Genomic DNA, 20965 nt, shown 5'->3' with positions numbered 1-20965 from the left:
TACCCGACCTCTCCTCTTTTCTCGCTCTGTACCCGACCTCTCCTCTTTTCTCTCTGTACCCGACCTCTCCTCTTTTCTCGCTCTGTACCCCACCTCTCCTCTTTTCTCGCTCTGTACCCCACCTCTCCTCTTTTCTCGCTCTGTACCCCACCTCTCCTCTTTTCTCGCTCTGTACCCCACCTCTCCTCCTTTCTCGCTCTGTACCCCACCTCTCCTCCTTTCTCGCTCTGTACCCCACCTCTCCTCCTTTCTCGCTCTGTACCCCACCTCTCCTCCTTTCTCGCTCTGTACCCCACCTCTCCTCCTTTCTCGCTCTGTACCCCACCTCTCCTCCTTTCTCGCTCTGTACCCCACCTCTCCTCCTTTCTCGCTCTGTACCCCACCTCTCCTCCTTTCTCGCTCTGTACCCCACCTCTCCTCCTTTCTCGCTCTGTACCCCACCTCTCCTCCTTTCTCGCTCTGTACCCCACCGCTCCTCCTTTCTCGCTCTGTACCCCACCGCTCCTCCTTTCTCGCTCTGTACCCCACCGCTCCTGTTTACTCGCTCTGTACCCCACCGCTCCTGTTTACTCTTACTGTTCTCTTTCTGTACCTGATCTCTCCTCTCTTTTCTCTGTATGGCTTCCCTTATCTTCTCTCAGTACCTGAGCTCTACTGTCTTCTCTCAGTAACCGGCCTATTCTCTCTGTACCCAGCCTTCCCTATCCTCTCTGTATCCAGCTTCTCCTCTCTTATCTCTGTACACGGCCTCCCTGTCTCTTCTGCTCTCAGTAATTGGCCTCTCCTGACATCCCTGTACACAGCCTTCTTTCATACCATTATTGCATGGCATATGTTGACATTGTGTGGTAGCACGCCGAACCTTCTGCCGGTTCACAATTAGTATTGCATACTGTTGCTAGTTTGGGGTTTGTTTTGCAGTGTTCGTCTCGGCGTGACACGCATCTGAGAGGATGCTTCTGAGCGGACAGCTGCTGTGAATCCTTTTACCTCCCTCCATGATATTTTATAAGGCAGTAATATTGTGTTTTCCCTGTGTGAAGAGATAAAAGTGGCATTTCCTTCAGTCATGCGCCTCACACTTCCACGTCCTGCCTCCTGCTGTGACTTATTTCTTTCTTTCAGATGTCGATGCCACCTGTAGTGACTTTGATTTTGGGACTGCGCTGCACATTGCTGCTTCAAACCTGTGCTTGGGAGCTGTGAAAGCCTTGTTGGAAAATAGAGCAAATCTGGCCTTCAGGGTAAGGGATCCAGAACACAGAACGAGCAAGTCTGTACCAGCGAAATAACAATACAGAGGGAATACGGTCCAATATATAGCGCTAAATGTCAAACAATACATAGGGCTGTGTGCATGAGGCCTTAAAGGGGTATAAAGTTCTACAAATAGGGCTATACTTTGTATAATAAAAACATACACAATATTCAAAAATACATTCTATAAGAATTCCTTGTTTTTCAAGATCTCTGCTCACTGTAATTCAATAGGAACTTTAATGTGTAATTCCATGGGATAATATTCTGTCCTGGTCATCAATCTGATTTCACATTTGTGTAACAACAAGTGTGAACTTGAGATTGCCATAAATGTCAGCTTCTGCTCAGAAGCATGCAAAACAGTCACTAAATAGTAGGTGACAATAGTGAATTTCTTCATGGGTATTCCCATCATATCATGGGACCAAAACTCTTTTTCCCTGCACAACTGCGCCACAGACGCTCACGTCTGCAGTCAAGACTACCCGACCCCACATATACAGTACAGACCAAAAGTTTGGACACACCTTCTCATTCAAAGAGTTTTCTTTATTTTCATGACTATGAAAATTGTAGGTTCACACTGAAGGCATCAAAACTATGAATTAACACATGTGGAATTATATACATAACAAAAAAGTGTGAAACAACTGAAAATATGTCATATTCTAGGTTTTTCAAAAGTAGCCACCTTTTGCTTTGATTACTGCTTTGCACACTCTTGGCATTCTCTTGATGAGCTTCAAGAGGTAGTCACCTGAAATGGTCTTCCAACAGTCTTGAAGGAGTTCCCAGAGATGCTTAGCACTTGTTGGCCCTTTTGCCTTCACTCTGCGGTCCAGCTCACCCCAAACCATCTCGATTGGGTTCAGGTCCGGTGACTGTGGAGGCCAGGTCATCTGGCGCAGCACCCCATCACTCTCCTTCATGGTCAAATAGCCCTTACACAGCCTGGAGGTGTGTTTGGGGTCATTGTCCTGTTGAAAAATAAATGATGGTCCAACTAAACGCAAACCGGATGGAATAGCATGCCGCTGCAAGATGCTGTGGTAGCCATGCTGGTTCAGTATGCCTTCAATTTTGAATAAATCCCCAACAGTGTCACCAGCAAAGCACCCCCACACCATCACACCTCCTCCTCCATGCTTCACGGTGGGAACCAGGCATGTAGAGTCCATCCGTTCACCTTTTCTGCGTCGCACAAAGACACGGTGGTTGGAACCAAAGATCTCAAATTTGGACTCATCAGACCAAAGCACAGATTTCCACTGGTCTAATGTCCATTCCTTGTGTTCTTTAGCCCAAACAAGTCTCTTCTGCTTGTTGCCTGTCCTTAGCAGTGGTTTCCTAGCAGATATTCTACCATGAAGGCCTGATTCACACAGTCTCCTCTTAACAGTTGTTCTAGAGATGTGTCTGCTGCTAGAACTCTGTGTGGCATTGACCTGGTCTCTAATCTGAGCTGCTGTTAACCTGCGATTTCTGAGGCTGGTGACTCGGATGAACTTATCCTCCGCAGCAGAGGTGACTCTTGGTCTTCCTTTCCTGGGGCGGTCCGCATGTGAGCCAGTTTCTTTGTAGCGCTTGATGGTTTTTGTGACTGCACTTGGGGACACTTTCAAAGTTTTCCCAATTTTTCGGACTGACTGACCTTCATTTCTTAAAGTAATGATGGCCACTCGTTTTTCTTTACTTAGCTGCTTTTTTCTTGCCATAATACAAATTCTAACAGTCTATTCAGTAGGACTATCAGCTGTGTATCCACCTGACTTCTCCACAACGTAACTGATGGTCCCAACCCCATTTATAAGGCAAGAAATCCCACTTATTAAACCTGACAGGGCACACCTGTGAAGTGAAAACCATTTCAGGTGACTACCTCTTGAAGCTCATCAAGAGAATGCCAAGAGTGTGCAAAGCAGTAATCAAAGCAAAAGGTGGCTACTTTGAAGAACCTAGAATATGACATATTTTCAGTTGTTTCACACTTTTTTGTTATGCATATAATTCCACATGTGTTATTTCATAGTTTTGATGCCTTCAGTGTGAATCTACAATTTTCATAGTCATGAAAATAAAGAAAACTCTTTGAATGAGAAGGTGTGTCCAAACTTTTGGTCTGTACTGTACATGCACGCTCGACTCAGTTGTGGACAAAAAAATTGGGCAGTTGAAATCCAACTGCTGAACCTTATCTCTCCCTTCCTGAGGCAGGCACAGCACTATGAAGTGCCTTTTGCGCCGTGGCATTAGAAGAATTTTGATATCTCTTGTCGAATATCTTCTATATTAAAAGAATCTTCATATAAAAGAGAGGATAAAAAAAAAAGAAAAAAAATTATATGATCCTTCAGGCAGACATAATCCCCTCTAAGTTCTTTTATCGAGTATCTTAATTTGATTTGTGCAAGCAGTGAAACAAAGGGACAATTGTCTATGCAAAAATATATATGTAATTTATTATACACAATACAAACAAGAATATCAAATCAATACAATTGCAAAGACAAACAATGAAGGTGTAAAATAATACCCCAAATATGCCACACGGTGGTGTTAATACACCACTATCTCACCAGCACAGTACAACTTAAAGTTACCTATGAAAAAAAATGCCAATGCTATACTTTTAACAAACAGACCAATGATTTATATACCAGGAAAAACTTAGGATCTTCTGTTTACCAAACAGGCTATAACAAAACACAGATTAATACAGGAAGAATAAATGTTATCCCTGGACTCTGTTTTCCTGTGACCAATCAAAAATATATGATATTAATATGACAAAGTATGCAGCTCGGCAATCAGACTACAGAATATAACTTCCAAGGGTTTAGTCCTCTTTTTAAATAATTCCAGATCTTCCATTAGCAATATGCATCTTTGCTAAGAGAATAATCAGCATTATGGAGGCGCCTAACACTATATTTTCCCACAGTATGGGGACTTTTGGCTACATACCGAGATAAATATCTTATTAATATCACAAGCAATAAGCACAGTATATAAGCACGGGTCAAAGGTAGACAGAGTTTCAGATGGGACCAGTTCTCAAAAACTTTCCTAGTAGTCAAAAAATAATCCAAGTTTCTTTTGGTATATCTTTGTTGTGGTCAGTTTCCTTTGTGTGTTTTTCTTATTGGTGAGAGATCCCCTGATGCTCTGCACACCAGTAATTATTCCCGACCTTATCTAAGAATCATCCCCTTCTGGATTAGGGATTTTTAATCCGGTAAGGTGGGTGTATTCGTATGCTAATAACAAGATGATGTCATATTAACCCTTGACATGGTATAAAAAAATTGTAAAATAATATAATATTGTCCATCTGCCTCCAGATGGCACTGTTGTAACATCAGACTTTTAAGTGAAAACTTAGAAAATGTGGCTTCATTTTATTAGGTACCTTTAACCTTTCTCAACATATATCAAAGAGGAGGGATACTTCTCTGACACTCTGAAGTAATATTTCCCAGACTTAGTGGAACCAATTTGATGGTTCCCATACCATCTTATTTATGGTCAGATAAGAAATACAATGGGCCTTACACTCGCACTGTGGGTTTGTATAATCTAACTGTCCAAGCTATTGAGTAACAACGCCTGGAATAACATTATCTCTTCTGAGAATAATATACACTCACCTAAAGAATTATTAGGAACACCATACTAATACGGTGTTGGACCCCCTTTTGCCTTCAGAACTGCCTTAATTCTATGTGGCATTGATTCAACAAGGTGCTGATAGCATTCTTTAGAAATGTTGGCCCATATTGATAGGATAGCATCTTGCAGTTGATGGAGATTTGAGGGATGCACATCCAGGGCACGAAGCTCCCGTTCCACCACATCCCAAAGATGCTCTATTGGGTTGAGATCTGGTGACTGTGGGGCCATTTTAGTACAGTGAACTCATTGTCATGTTCAAGAAACCAATTTGAAATGATTTGAGCTTTGTGACATGGTGCATTATCCTGCTGGAAGTAGCCATCAGAGGATGGGTACATGGTGGTCATGAAGGGATGGACATGGTCAGAAACAATGCTCAGGTATCCCGTGGCATTTAAACGATGGTCAATTGGCACTAAGGGGCCTAAAGTGTGCCCAGAAAACATCCCCCACACCATTACACCACCACCACCAGCCTGCACAGTGGTAACAAGGCATGATGGATACATGTTCTCATTCTGTTTACGCCAAATTTGGACTCTACCATTTGAATGTCTCAACAGAAATCGAGACTCATCAGACCAGGCAACATTTTTCCAGTCAGTCCAATTTTGGTGAGCTCGTGCAAATTGTAGCCTCTTTTTCCTATTTGTAATGGAGATGAGTGGTACCCGGTGGGGTCTTCTGCTGTTGTCACGGCTGTAAGTGAGCAACAAGAGCCTACACAGTGAATAGCAACTGACCGGACCCAAACTAGGGAGGATAAAGGGTGACCCCTGTCAGACCCTAAGGCCCCCTGCACACGATCAGGATTGCGTGCGGATTTGCGTGCGGAAAATCCGCACCGTAGGTCATGTACATTGTATTCTATGAGAATTTGAAATTCTCAATGCACACGATGCAGATTTTTTCCGCGCGGATTTTGACCTGCGGTGCGGATTTTAAAATCCGCGACATGTCAATTAATTTTATTTTTCCTGACCGGATTTTCTTCATTCACTTAGTGAAATCCGCATGCGGAAAATCCGCATGCGGAAAATCCGCACGCAAATCCGCACCAATTAATGCGGATTGACCGCACAGATTTGCCTGCGAACACCTGCGGATTTCAGTGCGGATTCTCCGCACATGAATCCTGAACGTGTGCATGTACCCTAAAAGCTCTCCCTAAGCTGCTATGCACATGTCCAGATCCAGATGGTGGATCTAGACATGCCCGCGTACCTAAGGCTGATGAACACTGAAACCCCTACAATAGTGGAAGGGGCACGGCCACCGGTGCCTTGCTAAGTATATGGACGGAACCGGGGTTGCCTCGGATCCAGTCAACAAAGAAACAGAAACACACAATGTCTGAACACTTAACTGAAGGAGCTGCAGCTGCAGTGAAAACAGATCCAAAGTCAGCAGACAATATCCGAAGTACTTGCTTCAGCAGAACACAGATCCAGTGAAAAGATATCACACAGGTGAAGATACTCAAGCGAGAGATACAGCTCAAATGAAAAGTATAATCCGCACCTCTACAAAGGAGGAGGAGTGATTTAAAGGCAGCTAAATCAAACACAGGAGGGACAGCTGGGAGGAAGGAAACAGAAAGTAAAGATCTCATCATAGGGGCGGAGAAACAGGGCAGAGGGAACTCCTCCAAGCTCTAGTAGTGACATCATCACAGGGGTGGAGAAACAGAGCTGTGAGAACGTCTCAAAGCTCTGGTAGTGACAGCTGTTGTAGCCCATCCGCCTCAAGGTTGTGCGTGTTGTGGCTTCACAAATGCTTTGCTGCAGACCTCGGTTGTAACGAGTGGTTATTTCAGTCAACGTTGCTCTTCTATCAGCTTGAATCAGTCGGCCCATTCTCCTCTGACCTCTAGCATCAACAAGGCATTTTTGCCCACAGGACTGCCGCATACTGGAGGTTTTTCCCTTTTTAACACCATTCTTTGTAAACCCTAGAAATGGTTGTGCGTGAAAATCCCAGTAACTGAGCAGATTGTGAAATACTCAGACCGGCCCGTCTGGCACCAACAACCATGCCACGCTCAAAATTGCTTAAATCACCTTTCTTTCCCATTCTGACATTCAGTTTGGAGTTCAGGAGATTGTCTTGACCAGGACCACAACCCTACATGCATTGAAGCAACTGCCATGTGATTGGTTGACTAGATAATCGCATTAATGAGAAATAGAACAGGTGTTCCTAATAATTCTTTAGGTGAGTGTATATCAATATTGCATATTATACATTAATTATTAATATGTTCATACTAAAAAGCTAAATAAATGCACACATGAATATATATAATACTTATAAATATATGAATAGACACCACACACCAGATGTGTCTAAGGCCTTGTTCACATCACCGTTTCTCCTTTCCGTTCTCCGGCTCCATTGAGGAGCAGGAGAACGGAAAGGACGGATTCTGCAGATAACTGAGCGTAAAGGAGCCTAAAGACCCCATAGACTATAATGGGGTCCGTTCGGTGTCCGCTCAGAATATGATTTTTGAGCGGAGACGAAAGTCCTGTATCAAAAATCATATTCTGAGGGGACACCGAATGGACCCCATTACAGTCTATGGGGTCTTTAGGCTCCGTTACGCTCAGTTAAGTCTCAGTTATCTGCAGAATCCGTCCTTTCCTTTCTCCTGCTCCTCAACGGAGCCGGAGAACTGAAAGGTGATGTGAACGAGGCCTTAAGGATATAAATTCTTATCTTGTCATGGTTTAGCCATGAAAAAAACATTGTTCCATTTAGACAGACATGTCTGGAGAAGCCAGTATACTCCCCATAGATAAACCCATATCTTTTAGCAATAACTTTTAAAATACAGTACAATGTTCTTTATATTCACCATAACTCTTATATAAACTGAACTTGCCATGAACTCCTCTTGGCCTCTTCAGCCACATAACAGAACTTTGGTTCAAGCTGATTTCATTCTTAAAGGCAATGAGCATTCATTTTGGCTATAATGGCATTAGATAATACTGTACACTTATGAAAATGCACTACACTCTGACTTTTAGTCTAACCAGACTGTCTATTACTCTGTAATTCCTCTAGCGCCGTTCTAAGGAAACAGTAGGTTTAAAGAGCACATCAAATGCTTCAAATAACTTATTTATTAACTTCAACTTTTATTCATATATAACACTGCCTCCTTCGTAGCAGATAGTCCATGTACAAAACACGTGTTAAATAAAGTATCATAAAATGGCGGTATGCATAAGATGGTGGTTCAACTGTTCAATCTTGTCATTTAACATAAAATGGTGGATACATTTCTTTTTGGAGTATCTGTACTCTCACTTTAAAATATTTAAGCACTTTATGATCTCTTTGAGAGGTATAGCTGAGGTCAACCAATAGTTCACTTGCTGAATTTGGTCGCAATTTGCGGTTAGCAGTAACTATTTGCAGATTGGTTGAGTATGATTTGGTATAGTTGTATTCAATTTGGATTGCAATATGGAATTTAAATGGTTGCAATTGTTTGTATGGTATTTGTAGTTTGCAATTGTATAGTATTTGCAATTGGTGGAACTGTAAGTAAACACATATATAACCAGTTCAGTATACAGTTCTAATCACTATATTAACGGTAGGAACATTATATAACTGTTTTAAATACCTATTTTGGCCTCTCTGCTTCCATAAAACACAGCTCTTAGAGGAGTGAATGTCTGTTCAGCTTCTCCCTCTGGTGAATAATGATTCCAGCAGCTCCTGCTAGGGGAATTTCCAACACAGGCTGTGTGTGAGGCTAGCTGTGATTGGTCAAAACTCCTGTGATTAGTCAAGGCTCCTGCCCAGCAACAACAGTTTCATTATATGCTTTCAGTTGTTTTTGATGTGTCATTGAGCTTACCTTACATTATATAATGAATCTTAAAGGCATATTATCTTTTCTGCTTCTGTGAACACAAAATATAAGTTATATGACATCCAAAACATAAACTCACTGTAAATAACTTTGCTTTTGTCTTTAACACATAAACATAGGAACTGTATTACGGCTATTGGCAGGTTTAGCTGTATACACATATAAGCTATACTAGCTAAATTGGCCAGCTAAACTCCCCCCCCCCCCCCTTTTTCAGGACTTTTATACCAATGACCTATCCTTTGGATATGCGGTGGGTGCTGGTTGTGTTCTGCCTCTGCCGGCAGTGACTAGGATGGGAAATTACTCCAATCCCGCTCATTTAACCTTGCATTTAGTTGAACTAGGCCTAGAAGACATTGTGCCTGGTGATACAAAATTTGGTATCGACATGTCCAAAACGATTAAAATATAAAACTATTTCTCCTGCACAGTGAATGCCGAGCCTGAATAATCTTTTTTTTTTTGGTCACCTTTTTTACACCCCACAAATCATTTTTTGTGATATAATAAAAAAACAAACCCTTCTACGGCCATGTGAATGGAAAGTGATAAAAAAATGATTATTGGCCTGGTCTTGGCAAAAATCCATGATTGCTCATGGTTAATCCCAGCAGAATGACCTCATAGAATACAAGATTTCCCTTGCGGCAGAATGTGGAGGTTGTGCTGCTGGTGGCTGATCCCAGGACACCATGAATACTAATTGATAGCAGAGCTGAAAATTTTTTTTTTTTTTTTTTTTTTTTGTCCAATTTCCTAGTCACGACAGGGTTAAATTCAGTTGTACTGTGCTCTGTCATAATGTGCGGTCTGCAGATCTTCTGCCTCACCTGAGAACCAGGAAATGATGCCTTTCTGTCTGTGCCTTTTGCTACTTGTCAGACTAGTGGGCTTTCTTTATCATTTTTTTTAAATCTTTATTAAAATCTAGATATGTCATCTGTGTGTTGTCGGCTTCGTCATGGCCTTTCCACAAATTATAATTGCGGACAAAAATAGGCAGTTCTATTAGGAAGATGCTGCATGCACATGGCCAGTATCAGTATTTTGTAGATCCACGATTTGCGGACCGCGAAATACATTTGGTCGTGTGCATGAGTCCTAAAAGAAAGATCCAGTGAAGAAATATGACATATACTCACATAGTATGGCGCTATCTGGTGCACATAGTGCTCCGTCACCCACACCACAGCCAGGTCTCCATAATAAATCTCTGTTCACCACATGGCAGCCAATAGAAATAGCAATCTGCTCTGCTTGTTGGGAGAGGAACAGAGCCTGCACAGGGGAAGTATAAAGGCACTGTGGGGCACATTTATTAAGACCAGTGTTTTAGGCCTCATGCACACGACCGTTGTTTTGGTCCGCATCTGAGCCGCAGTTTTTGCAGCTTGGATGCGGACCTATTCACTTAAATGGGGCCGCAAAAGATGCGAAGAGCACTCTGTGTGCAGTCCGCATCCGTTGCTCCGTTCCGTGCTCCGCAAAAAAAAATATAACCTGTCCTGTTCTTGTCCGTTTTGCGGACAAGAATAGGCAGTTATATCAATGGTTGTCTGTGCCGTTCTGCAAATGGCGGAATGCGCACGGATGCCATCCGTGTTTTGCGGATCCGCAATTTGCGGACCGCAAAACACACAACGGTCGTGTGCATGTAGCCTGAGACGCTGTTCTTAATAAACCCCTAAGATGGCTGTGAATCCGCCGGAGTTATGAAGAGGCACCGGCTTCTTCATTACTTAAGCGGATCCTCCGCCAGTTCTACATGTAAGACCGTTTGCCTAGCTGTCTTACATTGAGACCTTTTTCTACGACTGAAACGGGCGTAGAAAATGGTAAATAACATGATGCTAGCGGCCCGTCCCCTTCCCCACTCAGGCCATGCCCACTTTTTTTAATACCTAGCGTGAGCGGGGAGAAGTCGCAAACTACGCTTGAAATCCGCCTAATTTAGGCATATTTCAGCATGATAAATGACCCCCTATATTGTCAGCTGCCAGAGGGGGGAAGGAGGCAGCACAGATTAGCAGCAGCCCAATCACAGTATAATGTAACGTGTGCATGCTTCCTCACTTTTTCTATGGTCTCTGCTTGCCGTCAGTGAACAGGAACATTCTTGTTTCGAATCCCTGACCTTGGTCTGCTCAGAGCAGAGGGTGCGCAACAATGTGGAGTCCAAGGCATGACTGAGATTTTCTCTATGTGCTTGCACAGATTTAAGGTAACGTGTCCGCCGTTCAAAGCAGAAATATGCCAGAATGGATTTTTATCCTCTCAATGTGAACAATACATTTCCAGTCTATTCAACAGCAAGCAGAGATTTTGAAAATGATGCATTAAAAATCAAAATACTATTGGAATGTTCAACATTTTTGCTTGCTGGCAATGAATCGCCGCATCAAACCCCTTGATTTTCTGTTACTAAAAGCTAGAAGTCTATATAAAGCAAACTACGTAATACCTCACTGATCCGGTCGCTGCTTCCCGGGCCCCTCACCGGTCCTGTGTCCATGCCTCCAGTGATATCCTTTCGGCACAATCACTGCCTGCAGTGGTCACTAGTAACAAACCTTCAGCTGTGTAAGCAGGATTGAAGGGGTTTTCCAGCAAAAAGCATTTATTATTCATCCACTAGATTTGTAATAAATACTAGACTATGGAGGGGGGGGGGGGTCGTACTACTGAAACTCCCACAAATTGCTAGCACTGGGGTCCCAGTCCTCCAATCTGCATGGTTATATGTGCACCGTGCTGCTCCATTCAAAGTCTATGGTGCTGGTTTAAAAAGCAGAGCGGTGGCAGATACTTTGAGCCAATACACCCCTTTAAAATCAAGACAAGTTTTCGTTCTTAGGATGTAAATCTGAATCTTCCTATTCACTGACAGCACGCAGAGACATTGAGAATTAGAACAGAAGATATATTAGAAAGTTGCAGAGCCTTTCGTTGTATGATGATCAAGCTTTATTCGCATGGACGATCTGCATGGTTTCCTGCTCATGTGTGGATGTTTGTACAGAGCCCAGTATGTCCATGTCCCCCAGTCACAGAGCTTTGTGTCTCTCTCTGCAGGATGACAGAGGCCGTGTCCCAGCAGATGTGGTTCCTGACCCGGTGGATATGCCCCTGGAGATGGCTGATGCGGCAGCTGTAGCAAAGGAGATCAAACAGATCCTGCTGGACGCCATGCCTCTGTTGTGTGATCTCTCCCAGATCTCCCTCCCTAACTACGACAACGTACCGGGAAATGTGTCGCTCCAGTCATCTGGTCTGAAGCTGGGAGACAGAGTGCTGATAGCCGGGAAGAAGGTAGGGTATGTACAGTCACTGCCGGCCGACACTTCTGGCGGTGCTGTGCTCCTGGTCATAGTCATTTAACCACTTCATGGCAAGAGTGTTAGAGGATTTCCAGTCTTATCTACCACCAGTAAACTAAAAAATCACTGTTTAATAATCAGTGCAACAGTTTTCAAGATCATTGCTAGCTGTAAGCCAGTGGAAACATTCTTGTTTACTGAAAAACTGCACAGACTGAGTACTTATCACTGCTGAGGCTTTGTTACAGACGCATCCGTTTTAGTTCCTCCTCTCCTGATAGTCGGTTGCAGTGTATCAATCTAGAATCTGAGCTGTTTAGCTTATAGGTTATAGACTGGATGCAGTTGTAACAAAGCCTCAGCCGTCAGAAGTTTTAGGCCTGTACTGGTTTTCAAGCTCTGCGTGTAAATAGGAATCCCCTTATTCACTAGCTGCAAATTGTGAAGAATTGAAAGAAAATATATCATACGGTTGCAAAACTTTTCACTAAACAGTGATTGCATTCACCTGTAGGACAGAAGGACATTATATTTTACCTGACTTCATGTTTCCAAGACCCCTGTTTAAATGTATCGGTGGTCCCACATGCACACTGCCACTCTAGTCAGTGTCTAAGGGGCTGATAAAATGCTGTTATAGGTGCTTTTCATCAGTTTCATAGACAGTGAATAGAGTGGTAGTGCTCACGTGGGACCACCGCTTCATTCAGAAGGAGGTTTATGAGATCTGTGAATGGTGAAGGTCCCATCCGTTTGGACCCCCAGCGATCATACATTTATCACCTGTGGATTTACCTCCTGTGGATAGGCAATACACTTAAAAAAATATGCCAGCACTTCTTCCCATCATCTCATCCTTTCCTTTTTGGTTCTATTTTGAAATTACAATTGAAATTGAGAAAAGTGTAAAGAAATCTCGCTGTGTCCCAGGAGCTCAGCCAGGTCCCCCCCCCACCTCCCCACCTGCTCCTCACTGTCCTGTCCCTCGACTGGATGCAGCAGAAGCCTTCCCGCACTGACTTCAAGTAAAACAGATTTTTAAAGGGGTTGTACACCTTTGGAGGGGTTTTGGCAGCTCCCCAGGCAGACGTGCAATAGGAAGCATGCCTACCTGTTTCCTGGTGTTGGCTCCCGGCTGCTGGGCTTCCTGTTTGATGCTGCCACAGCCAATCTCTGGTTGCAGCGGTGACCTGCTCCCCTTGCGTCATGACAGATGGTCACAGAAGATTGCTGCTGCAGCAAAGTCAAACAGAAAGTTTACATCCAGGGAGCCTAGTGGCACACCCGGGGAGTGAAGGAGCTGGGAGCCAGGTTAATATGGTTCCCTTCACATGCCTGCCCAAGTTGGGGAACCCCTTTAAGCTCTTTCTGCTCTGTTTTCTGTTACCCAGCTGAAAATGGAACAGATCAGCACATTAGTTAACCTGTCTCAGGCTACTTTCACACCTGCGTTTTGTGCGGATCCGTCTTGTATCTGCACAGACGGATCCGCACCGATCATGCAAAAGCTTGTATCTGTTAATAACGGATCCGTTTGCATTATTCATAAAAAAAAAAAAAAAAGTCTAAATCAAAACGGATCTGTCTTGACTTACATTGAAAGTCAATGGAGGACGGATCCGTTTTCAATTGCACCATATTGTGTCAGTGAAAAACGATCCTTCCCCATTGACTTACATTGTAAGTCTAGACGGATCCGTTTGGCTCCGCATAGTCAGATGGTCACCAAAATGCTGCAAGCTGCGTTTTAGTGACCGTCTAAAAAACGCAACGGAGACCAAACGCAGCCAAATTGATGCATTCTGAACGGATCCTTATCCATTCAGAATGCATTGGGGCTGAACTGATCCGTTTTGGGCCGCTTGTGAGAGCCCTGAAACGGATCTCACAAGCGGACCCAGAAACGCCAGTGTGAAAGTAGCCTCAGACAGACAAACAGCGGTAGCACGATCACCTCGGACCAGTCCTACTACTACAATTCTACGTGAATAGCACATCTGCTGCTGGGCTCGCACCGGAGATGTTTATTTCTGTACTCCCTCCTGTTTCCTGCATACAGACACTACAGTGATATGGAGAAGATGTCTTTATGTATTTCTCAGTATTCAGAAGCAAAAGGAAGCTGGAAACTGAGGGGGACGTGCTGGGGTACTTTTGTATCTAGCGCCCCTCCCCCATGCTGTCCACCTGATTGGTTGCTCTGGGAGTTCTTCTACATCTCCCTCATGGGCCCCGGTAGATCATCTCTGCAGTATAGCCCCGGGGTCCCCTTGTTTTTACCATAGTGGCAGCAGGCGAGGGCGTAGCCGTATTTATTGCGCTTTATATCTCTTCTGATTCCCTGGTGCATCCATTACACTTTACGATCCGCTTCTCGGTGACTGATGTGTTTTGCCAATCTTGGAGCAGTTAACGTGTCAGATGTGACGCACAGATTATAGCTGGATTCATGCATCCTCTGTCGAGGCAATTAGAGCAGATGATGATTGAAACCTGACTAATTGGTCCAGTAAGCGCCGCACAGAGATTAGTTCGTCTTGCAGTGTGACAGGCGGCCAGCAGGGGGCTCCCTTGTCATTCAGATGTATTTGTATGGCTCGCTGTGAGCCTGCAGTTTTGCAGCTACAATTTTTTATTTTTTTTTTAGCTTTTTTCAGTTTTTTCCTCCCTCCTGACGTGTCTGTTTTAGTAAATACTTGAGATCCCCCCCAAAAAATTTGAAGTAGGTTTTCTTAGAACTCCGCTTTGGGAATTTATTAATAAATTGATTTCTGAGGGGCACCATACACCTATTTATTCTTATAGTTCCAAGAGGAATAACAGAGGAGCACACAGTGCAGAATTGCTGTACCATAGCAGTGATGGCTAACCTCCGGCACTCCAGCTGTGGTGAAACTACGACTCCCAGCATGCTCTATTCATTTCTATGGAGTTTTGAGAACAGCCAAGCAAGTGTGCATCTTGGGGGTTGTAGTTTTACCAGATCTGGAGTGCCGGAGGTCAGCCATCACAGCCATAGGGGAATGCAAGTATTTACTAAAAGAAACGTCCCTTTTAACCCCTTGGTCACATTAACTGTACATTTTATAGAGCTGGTGCTATGTTTTTAATGGCAGTAGCGTGAATGTACGGTGCGGGCACAGGAGCAGTAGATCATAGCGGACGCTCTGCTACAACGGCTGGGATCATGAAACTCAAATCCCAACGGTTTAACCCCTCATATGCTGCAGTCAGTAGCAACTATGGCATTTAGCAGTTAGGGCCCATTCACACGTCTGTAGTGTATTGCGGATCCGCAATACACCCGACCGCCACCCCCCATAGAACTGCCTATTCTTGTCCGCAATTGCGGACAAGAATAGGACATGTTCTATTTTTATGCGGAGCCGCTGCCCGGATAATGCGGATGCGGAGAGTGCATAGTGTGCTCTCCGCATCTCTTCCGGTCCTATAGAGAATGAATGGGTCCGCACCCGTTCCCAATATTGCGGAACGAATGCGGACCCATTCGCAGACGTGTTAATGGAGCCTTAGAACTTTTTCTAATGGACTTTGTATTTCAATTCTTCACCATTTTCAAGGTCTATGCTTGCTGTCGGTGAATCAATGGGTTTTTGAAAACCTGTACAGCCATACTATTTCTCACAGCTGAGGGTTTGCTACCATTGTATCCAGTCTATGCAATCCACAGTGAGATAAGAGCATCCGCTGCACAAATCTGTGTCCTATTTTGTTAGTGTATCAGTGCAGGTAAACTGGATGCTGCTTAATTCACACAGGATTGTCTAGGCTGGATGCAACTGTAACAAATCCTCGGCTGTGAACAAAAAAAATAATATTAGGCCTGTATAGGATTTTCAGCCTCTGTATTAACTACAATCTTCCCGCTCACTGTCAGCAGGCAGAGATCCGAGAGAGCTGATTCAGAGGTTATTAGTAGGATGCAGAAAATGAGGCGTTCTATCTTGGTTCCTCCGTAATCCCCCCCGTCTGCTGCTTCGTAATCTTGATCTGAGGCTCGTTTCTGGACCACGTGGCCTGTGTTTCTTTCAGCTTTAATAATTTTGAACCCCATAATGCAGCCATTTGGCAGCTCAGTCCCTGTGTATGTGTGATGGCCGCGCGGCCCACCCTTTCCATATGGCTCACAGTTCTCATTCTACGAAACAATCAGGGACTGCCGCTGGTGCCAGCTGTCCTTGTTTTCTGGGACAGTGGGTTAAGGGGTGTAATTACCCGCTCTCTTCATGTAATGAGGGTCATTGACAGGAAAGCAACGTTTCCTGTATTTATTTGTGACTTTTTCTTAAAGACGACCCGTCACCTCTCCAGATGTGTCTGTTTTAGTAACTACTTGATTTCCCATGTAATAACAATTCTGGAGCCTCAATTCTTATTTATCCTCTGTTAACCCTTTATGAATGAATTGCAATTGCTTGAAATGAAGGTCCAGCTGGTTGTTACCAGTTGGTGACGTGTCCCTTAGGGGCATGATGGGATAGTGTCAGATTGTGCAAGGACACCCCCCCCCCCCCCAACTGGTATCACCCAGCTGGACATTCATTGTAGACTGCTGGTAATTCATACATAACTTCTAGAAGGAATAATAAAGGAATGGCACAACATAGAGTCCAGATCTTAGGGTATATAGCCCGGTTATGGGACCTGTAGTCATCGGAGGTTCACTTTAATGTAAAGAGAAATGCCAGTAAATCAAAATGTTATTCCCTTCCAAACCGCATAACATTTTGGGATTGTTTTCATCTCCCCAGTCTGGAGCTAAAAACTTTTCTATGTTTGCATCGGGGCAGCAATACTGAGTCTTTAGTTTTTTGGGGCATGTTGTAGTTGTTACTTGTAACACATAAAGGTGCGGCAGCTACCTAAAGCCCTTGATTCTCTGTTATGTCAGGGGGCAGGAAGGGGTTAAATAAATATTGGCAATGCATACATAGAAATCTGTGATTGACCTCCGGTCTCTGGCATCCTTGACAGATCATTACATTGGAGCACTTGCTAATGGAAGCCCCTGTGGTGAGGGGTCCGATAAGTTTTTTGTTTTCTCTTGCTTCCTTGTTAAATTCCTTACAATTGACTTCTGTCGCTTTGTAGGTCGGCACTTTAAGGTACTGCGGACCCACTCGGTTCGCTACGGGCCAGTGGGCCGGGATAGAGATGGAAGAAGCGGACGGGAAGAATGATGGCAGCGTGGGTGGAGTCCAGTATTTTAAGTGTTCTCCTAAACATGGTACGAGTGTGTGTATTATGTTATAGATCACGCCAGTGATTGTAGAGCCGGCGTCAGCAGACAGGAAGACTTCCCCTCATTCCTGCATGAGATAAATTGAGTGCTTAGCAGCAATACTTGTCTGTTATCCTGTATTTTTGAATTATAAGACGCAGTTTTTTAGCAAGAAAAAAATCTTGCTAAAAAGTGCCTGCATCCTACAGTTTGCCGTTAGGGTGGTCTGGCAGTACTAGACCTCCTGACTGCTTCCTTAAAGGCTATGTAAACTTTTGGGGACATTTTGTATTTATTATTGCATTGTACTCATTTTGAGCTAAAAATCTTTTTTTCAATTACTTTTTATAAAAAAATTTGAATACTTTTCTCTGTACAGCCTTGAGATTTTCTAGGAGCGGGCTCTGTATTTTTGCCGTTTCCATCAGGCAGCTCAGCTGACGGCTCCTTACCTCTGATCTCTGACCTCCTAAACACTCATTATAGCTCAATTCTTATCTTACTGATAAGAATGTGGCTTAAATACAGTAAGTGCTTCGACTTTTTAGTAAGGGCTCATGCACATGGAAAACAGCAGGTCCGCAATATGCGGGCAGAGGCCATGTGCACCCCACATCACGGATGCGGAAATCTGGAAGGTTGGTGCGGAACGGAGGCATGGAACCCCACAGAAGCACTACGGAGCGCTTCCGTGGGGGTTCTCTCTGTGCCTCCGCACCGCAAAAAAGTAGTGCATGTTCTATATTTTTTTTTGTGGTGTAAACACATCACGTGGCAGCCGCAAGGATGGTGCCCGTGCATTAGGGACTGCAAATTGCGGTCCCCAATGCATGGAACGGCAGGACAGCGGCCGTGTGCATGTGCCCTGATTTAGAGATCAGGTTTATTAGATGAACAGCACAAAGTGAAAGTAAAAAGTGCGATTCACACAGCTAGACAGTTAACCCTTTGTGACACAACAGCTGAATATTTTTCATAAATTCTAATTGAAAAAATTTTTTTTTAGCCCAAAATGATTAAAATGCAGTCATAACAAAAAAATTGCCCCCGAAGGTGTACATAGCCTTTACTGATCCGGCAGAGCACTCGTATGGCTGTGCGTCTGCACACTTCTCTTTTTCCTGCCCGACTGTGATCAGTTTAGGCAGGAGAAGAGGCTGAACGATCATTACATGGAGGGGACTGTTAGGAACACAACCCTCTCCATCTTGAAGGTCTCCGCACTGCAGTTAGGCTACTTTCACACTGGCGTTTCTGGGTCCGCTTGTGAGATCCGTTTCAAGGATCTCACAAGCGGCCCAAAACGGATCAGTTCAGCCCCAATGCATTCTGAATGGATAAGGATCCGTTCAGAATGCATCAGTTTGGCTCCGTTCCGCCTCTATTCCGGAGGCTGCTTGCAGCGTTTTCATGTCCGCCTGACGATGCAGAGCCAAACGGATCCGTCCTGACTTACAATGATCCGTTTTGACTTAGACTTTTTTTTTTTTAAAGAATAATGCAAACGGATCCGTTCTGAACGGATACAACGTTTGCATTATCAGTGCGGATCCGTCTGTGCAGATACAAGACGGATCCGCACAGAACGCAGGTGTGAAAGTAGCCTTAAGGAGAAAAAGAGATCTGATTAAACTGCAGCTGAGGGTGTGATGATGTCACAAGTGTGAGAGAGGGGCCAAACCAGGAACAGTACCGTGGATAGGTACATTTAATGAGGGGACCGCGTTCGCCATTGCAATGTAACAGTGGTCTGCAGATGACACACTAAGGTTAACCAGAGCTGACCAAAACTATTGACCCCCTCTACACTAGACCCCAAAGTTAGTGACCTTGAACCCTCCACTTCATTAAACCACCAGAGAAGGTTGAAAAAGTAGAAAATATTGCTTTTCTAATTTTCTGTTGTCTAAACCTGGAGTCTTTAGTAACCTTAGTATATTATGTTCTCTTGTAAGAAAAAGCATTAATGTATCTCCGATCAGGTATCTTTGCGCCACTGTCCAAGGTAAGACGAGCAAACGAGCCAATGAAGACATTTATCAGACACTCATCTAGCAAGACAACCGGTTCTATCAAATCTTCTAAGATCGACCTGAGCCGAGTTACATCAAAAATTAACACCGGTTAGTTTTGGTGTATAAAACTTACATTTCATAAAATATGAGGGTCTGCCTAGAATTTAAGAGAGTTTACATATAGAATTAATCTACACAGTCAATGTATGTACATGAATACTTTATTTATTCTGTACTAATCCTGGATTATACTCCAGAGCAGCACTCACTATTCTGCTGGTGCAATTACTGTGTTGATACATTACTTATCCTGTACTGATCCTGAGTTACATCCTGTATTATTCTCCAGAGCTGCACTCACTATTCTGCTGGTGGAGTCACTGTGTACATACATTACTATCCTGTACTGATCCTGAGTTACATCCTGTATTATACTCCAGAGCTGCACTCACTAGTCTGCTGGTGCAGTCAATGTGTACATATATTACATTACTTATCCTGTACTGATCCTGAGTTACATCCTGTATTATACTCCAGAGCTGCACTCACTAGTCTGCTGGTGCAGTCAATGTGTACATACATTACATTACTTATCCTGTACTGATCCTGAGTTACATCCTGTATTATACTCCAGAGCTGCACTCACTATTCTGCTGGTGCAGTCACTGTGTACATACATTACTTATCCTGTACTGATCCTGAGTTACATCCTGTATTATACTCCAGAGCTGCACTCACTATTCTGCTGGTGCAGTCAATGTGTACATACATTATATTACATATCCTGTACTGATCCTGAGTTACAACCTGTATTATACTCCAAGGCTGCACTCACTATTCTGCTGCTGCAGTCACTGTGTACATACATTACATTACTTATCCTGTACTGATCCTGAGTTACATCCTGTATTATACTCCAGAGCTGCACTCACTATTCTGCTGGTGCAGTCACTGTGTACATACATTACATTACTTATCCTGTACTGATCCTGAGTTACATCCTGTATTATACTCCAGAGCTGCACTCACTATTCTGCTGGTGCAGTCACTGTGTACATACATTACATTACTTATCCTGTACTGATCCTGAGTTACATCCTGTATTATACTCCAGAGCTGCACTCTGCACTATTCTGCATCTTCAGAGCTTAAATCTCCCAGTGTTTCTTGCTTGTTCAATCCCTGCACAGAGCTTGTTGTTGTGATCATTTGCACCAGACACTGTTCATTTGTTTGGTGCAGAGAAGAATCACTATCCTGTACATTGTCGGAGGTCAGCAAAGCTGGTAGGAGTGTAATAGAATGCTTGCTGACTGTTTCCAATAGCAATTGTGATTGACTGTCTTTGGTCGATAACTTTTTTAATTTAGTCCAAACATTGACAGTGTCCTATGAGAATATGACATGAGCTTGAAATACTTTTTCCTCATCTTCTGACAGGGCTGCCTCCCTTCAAGAAAAACTCAACATTTATCCAAAGCAACGACGAGTCCATGAATTCTTTGTCCTCTAAGAAAGGTGATAACACCATCAGTTTGTACAGAATAAGAGAGACAATCTTAAAATA

At 43.6% G+C, this 20965-nt stretch overlaps 1 protein-coding gene across 5 annotated transcripts in view; it reads left to right on the top strand.

The window, feature by feature from the left end:
• The window catches only part of CLIP4 (CAP-Gly domain containing linker protein family member 4), a 68449-nt gene that overhangs the window by 18453 nt on the left and 29031 nt on the right, over positions 1-20965 (top strand). For 3 of the 5 annotated variants that reach the window (XM_044290561.1, XM_044290562.1, XM_044290564.1), the window contains exons 6-10: positions 1126-1244; positions 11897-12133; positions 17254-17389; positions 19366-19506; positions 20839-20916. In XM_044290561.1, the coding sequence (XP_044146496.1) occupies positions 1126-1244; positions 11897-12133; positions 17254-17389; positions 19366-19506; positions 20839-20916 (711 nt within the window). The remainder of the gene's footprint in view (positions 1-1125; positions 1245-11896; positions 12134-17253; positions 17390-19365; positions 19507-20838; positions 20917-20965) is intronic. The other 2 variants (XM_044290565.1, XM_044290563.1) reach the window with 1 other exon arrangement.

This window comes from Bufo gargarizans, chromosome 4 (assembly GCF_014858855.1).
Source record: "Bufo gargarizans isolate SCDJY-AF-19 chromosome 4, ASM1485885v1, whole genome shotgun sequence".
Classification (NCBI taxonomy): Eukaryota; Metazoa; Chordata; class Amphibia; order Anura; family Bufonidae; genus Bufo; species Bufo gargarizans.
Note: the sequence above shows the minus strand (reverse complement) of the source record. Positions and strands in the feature narration are given on the sequence as shown.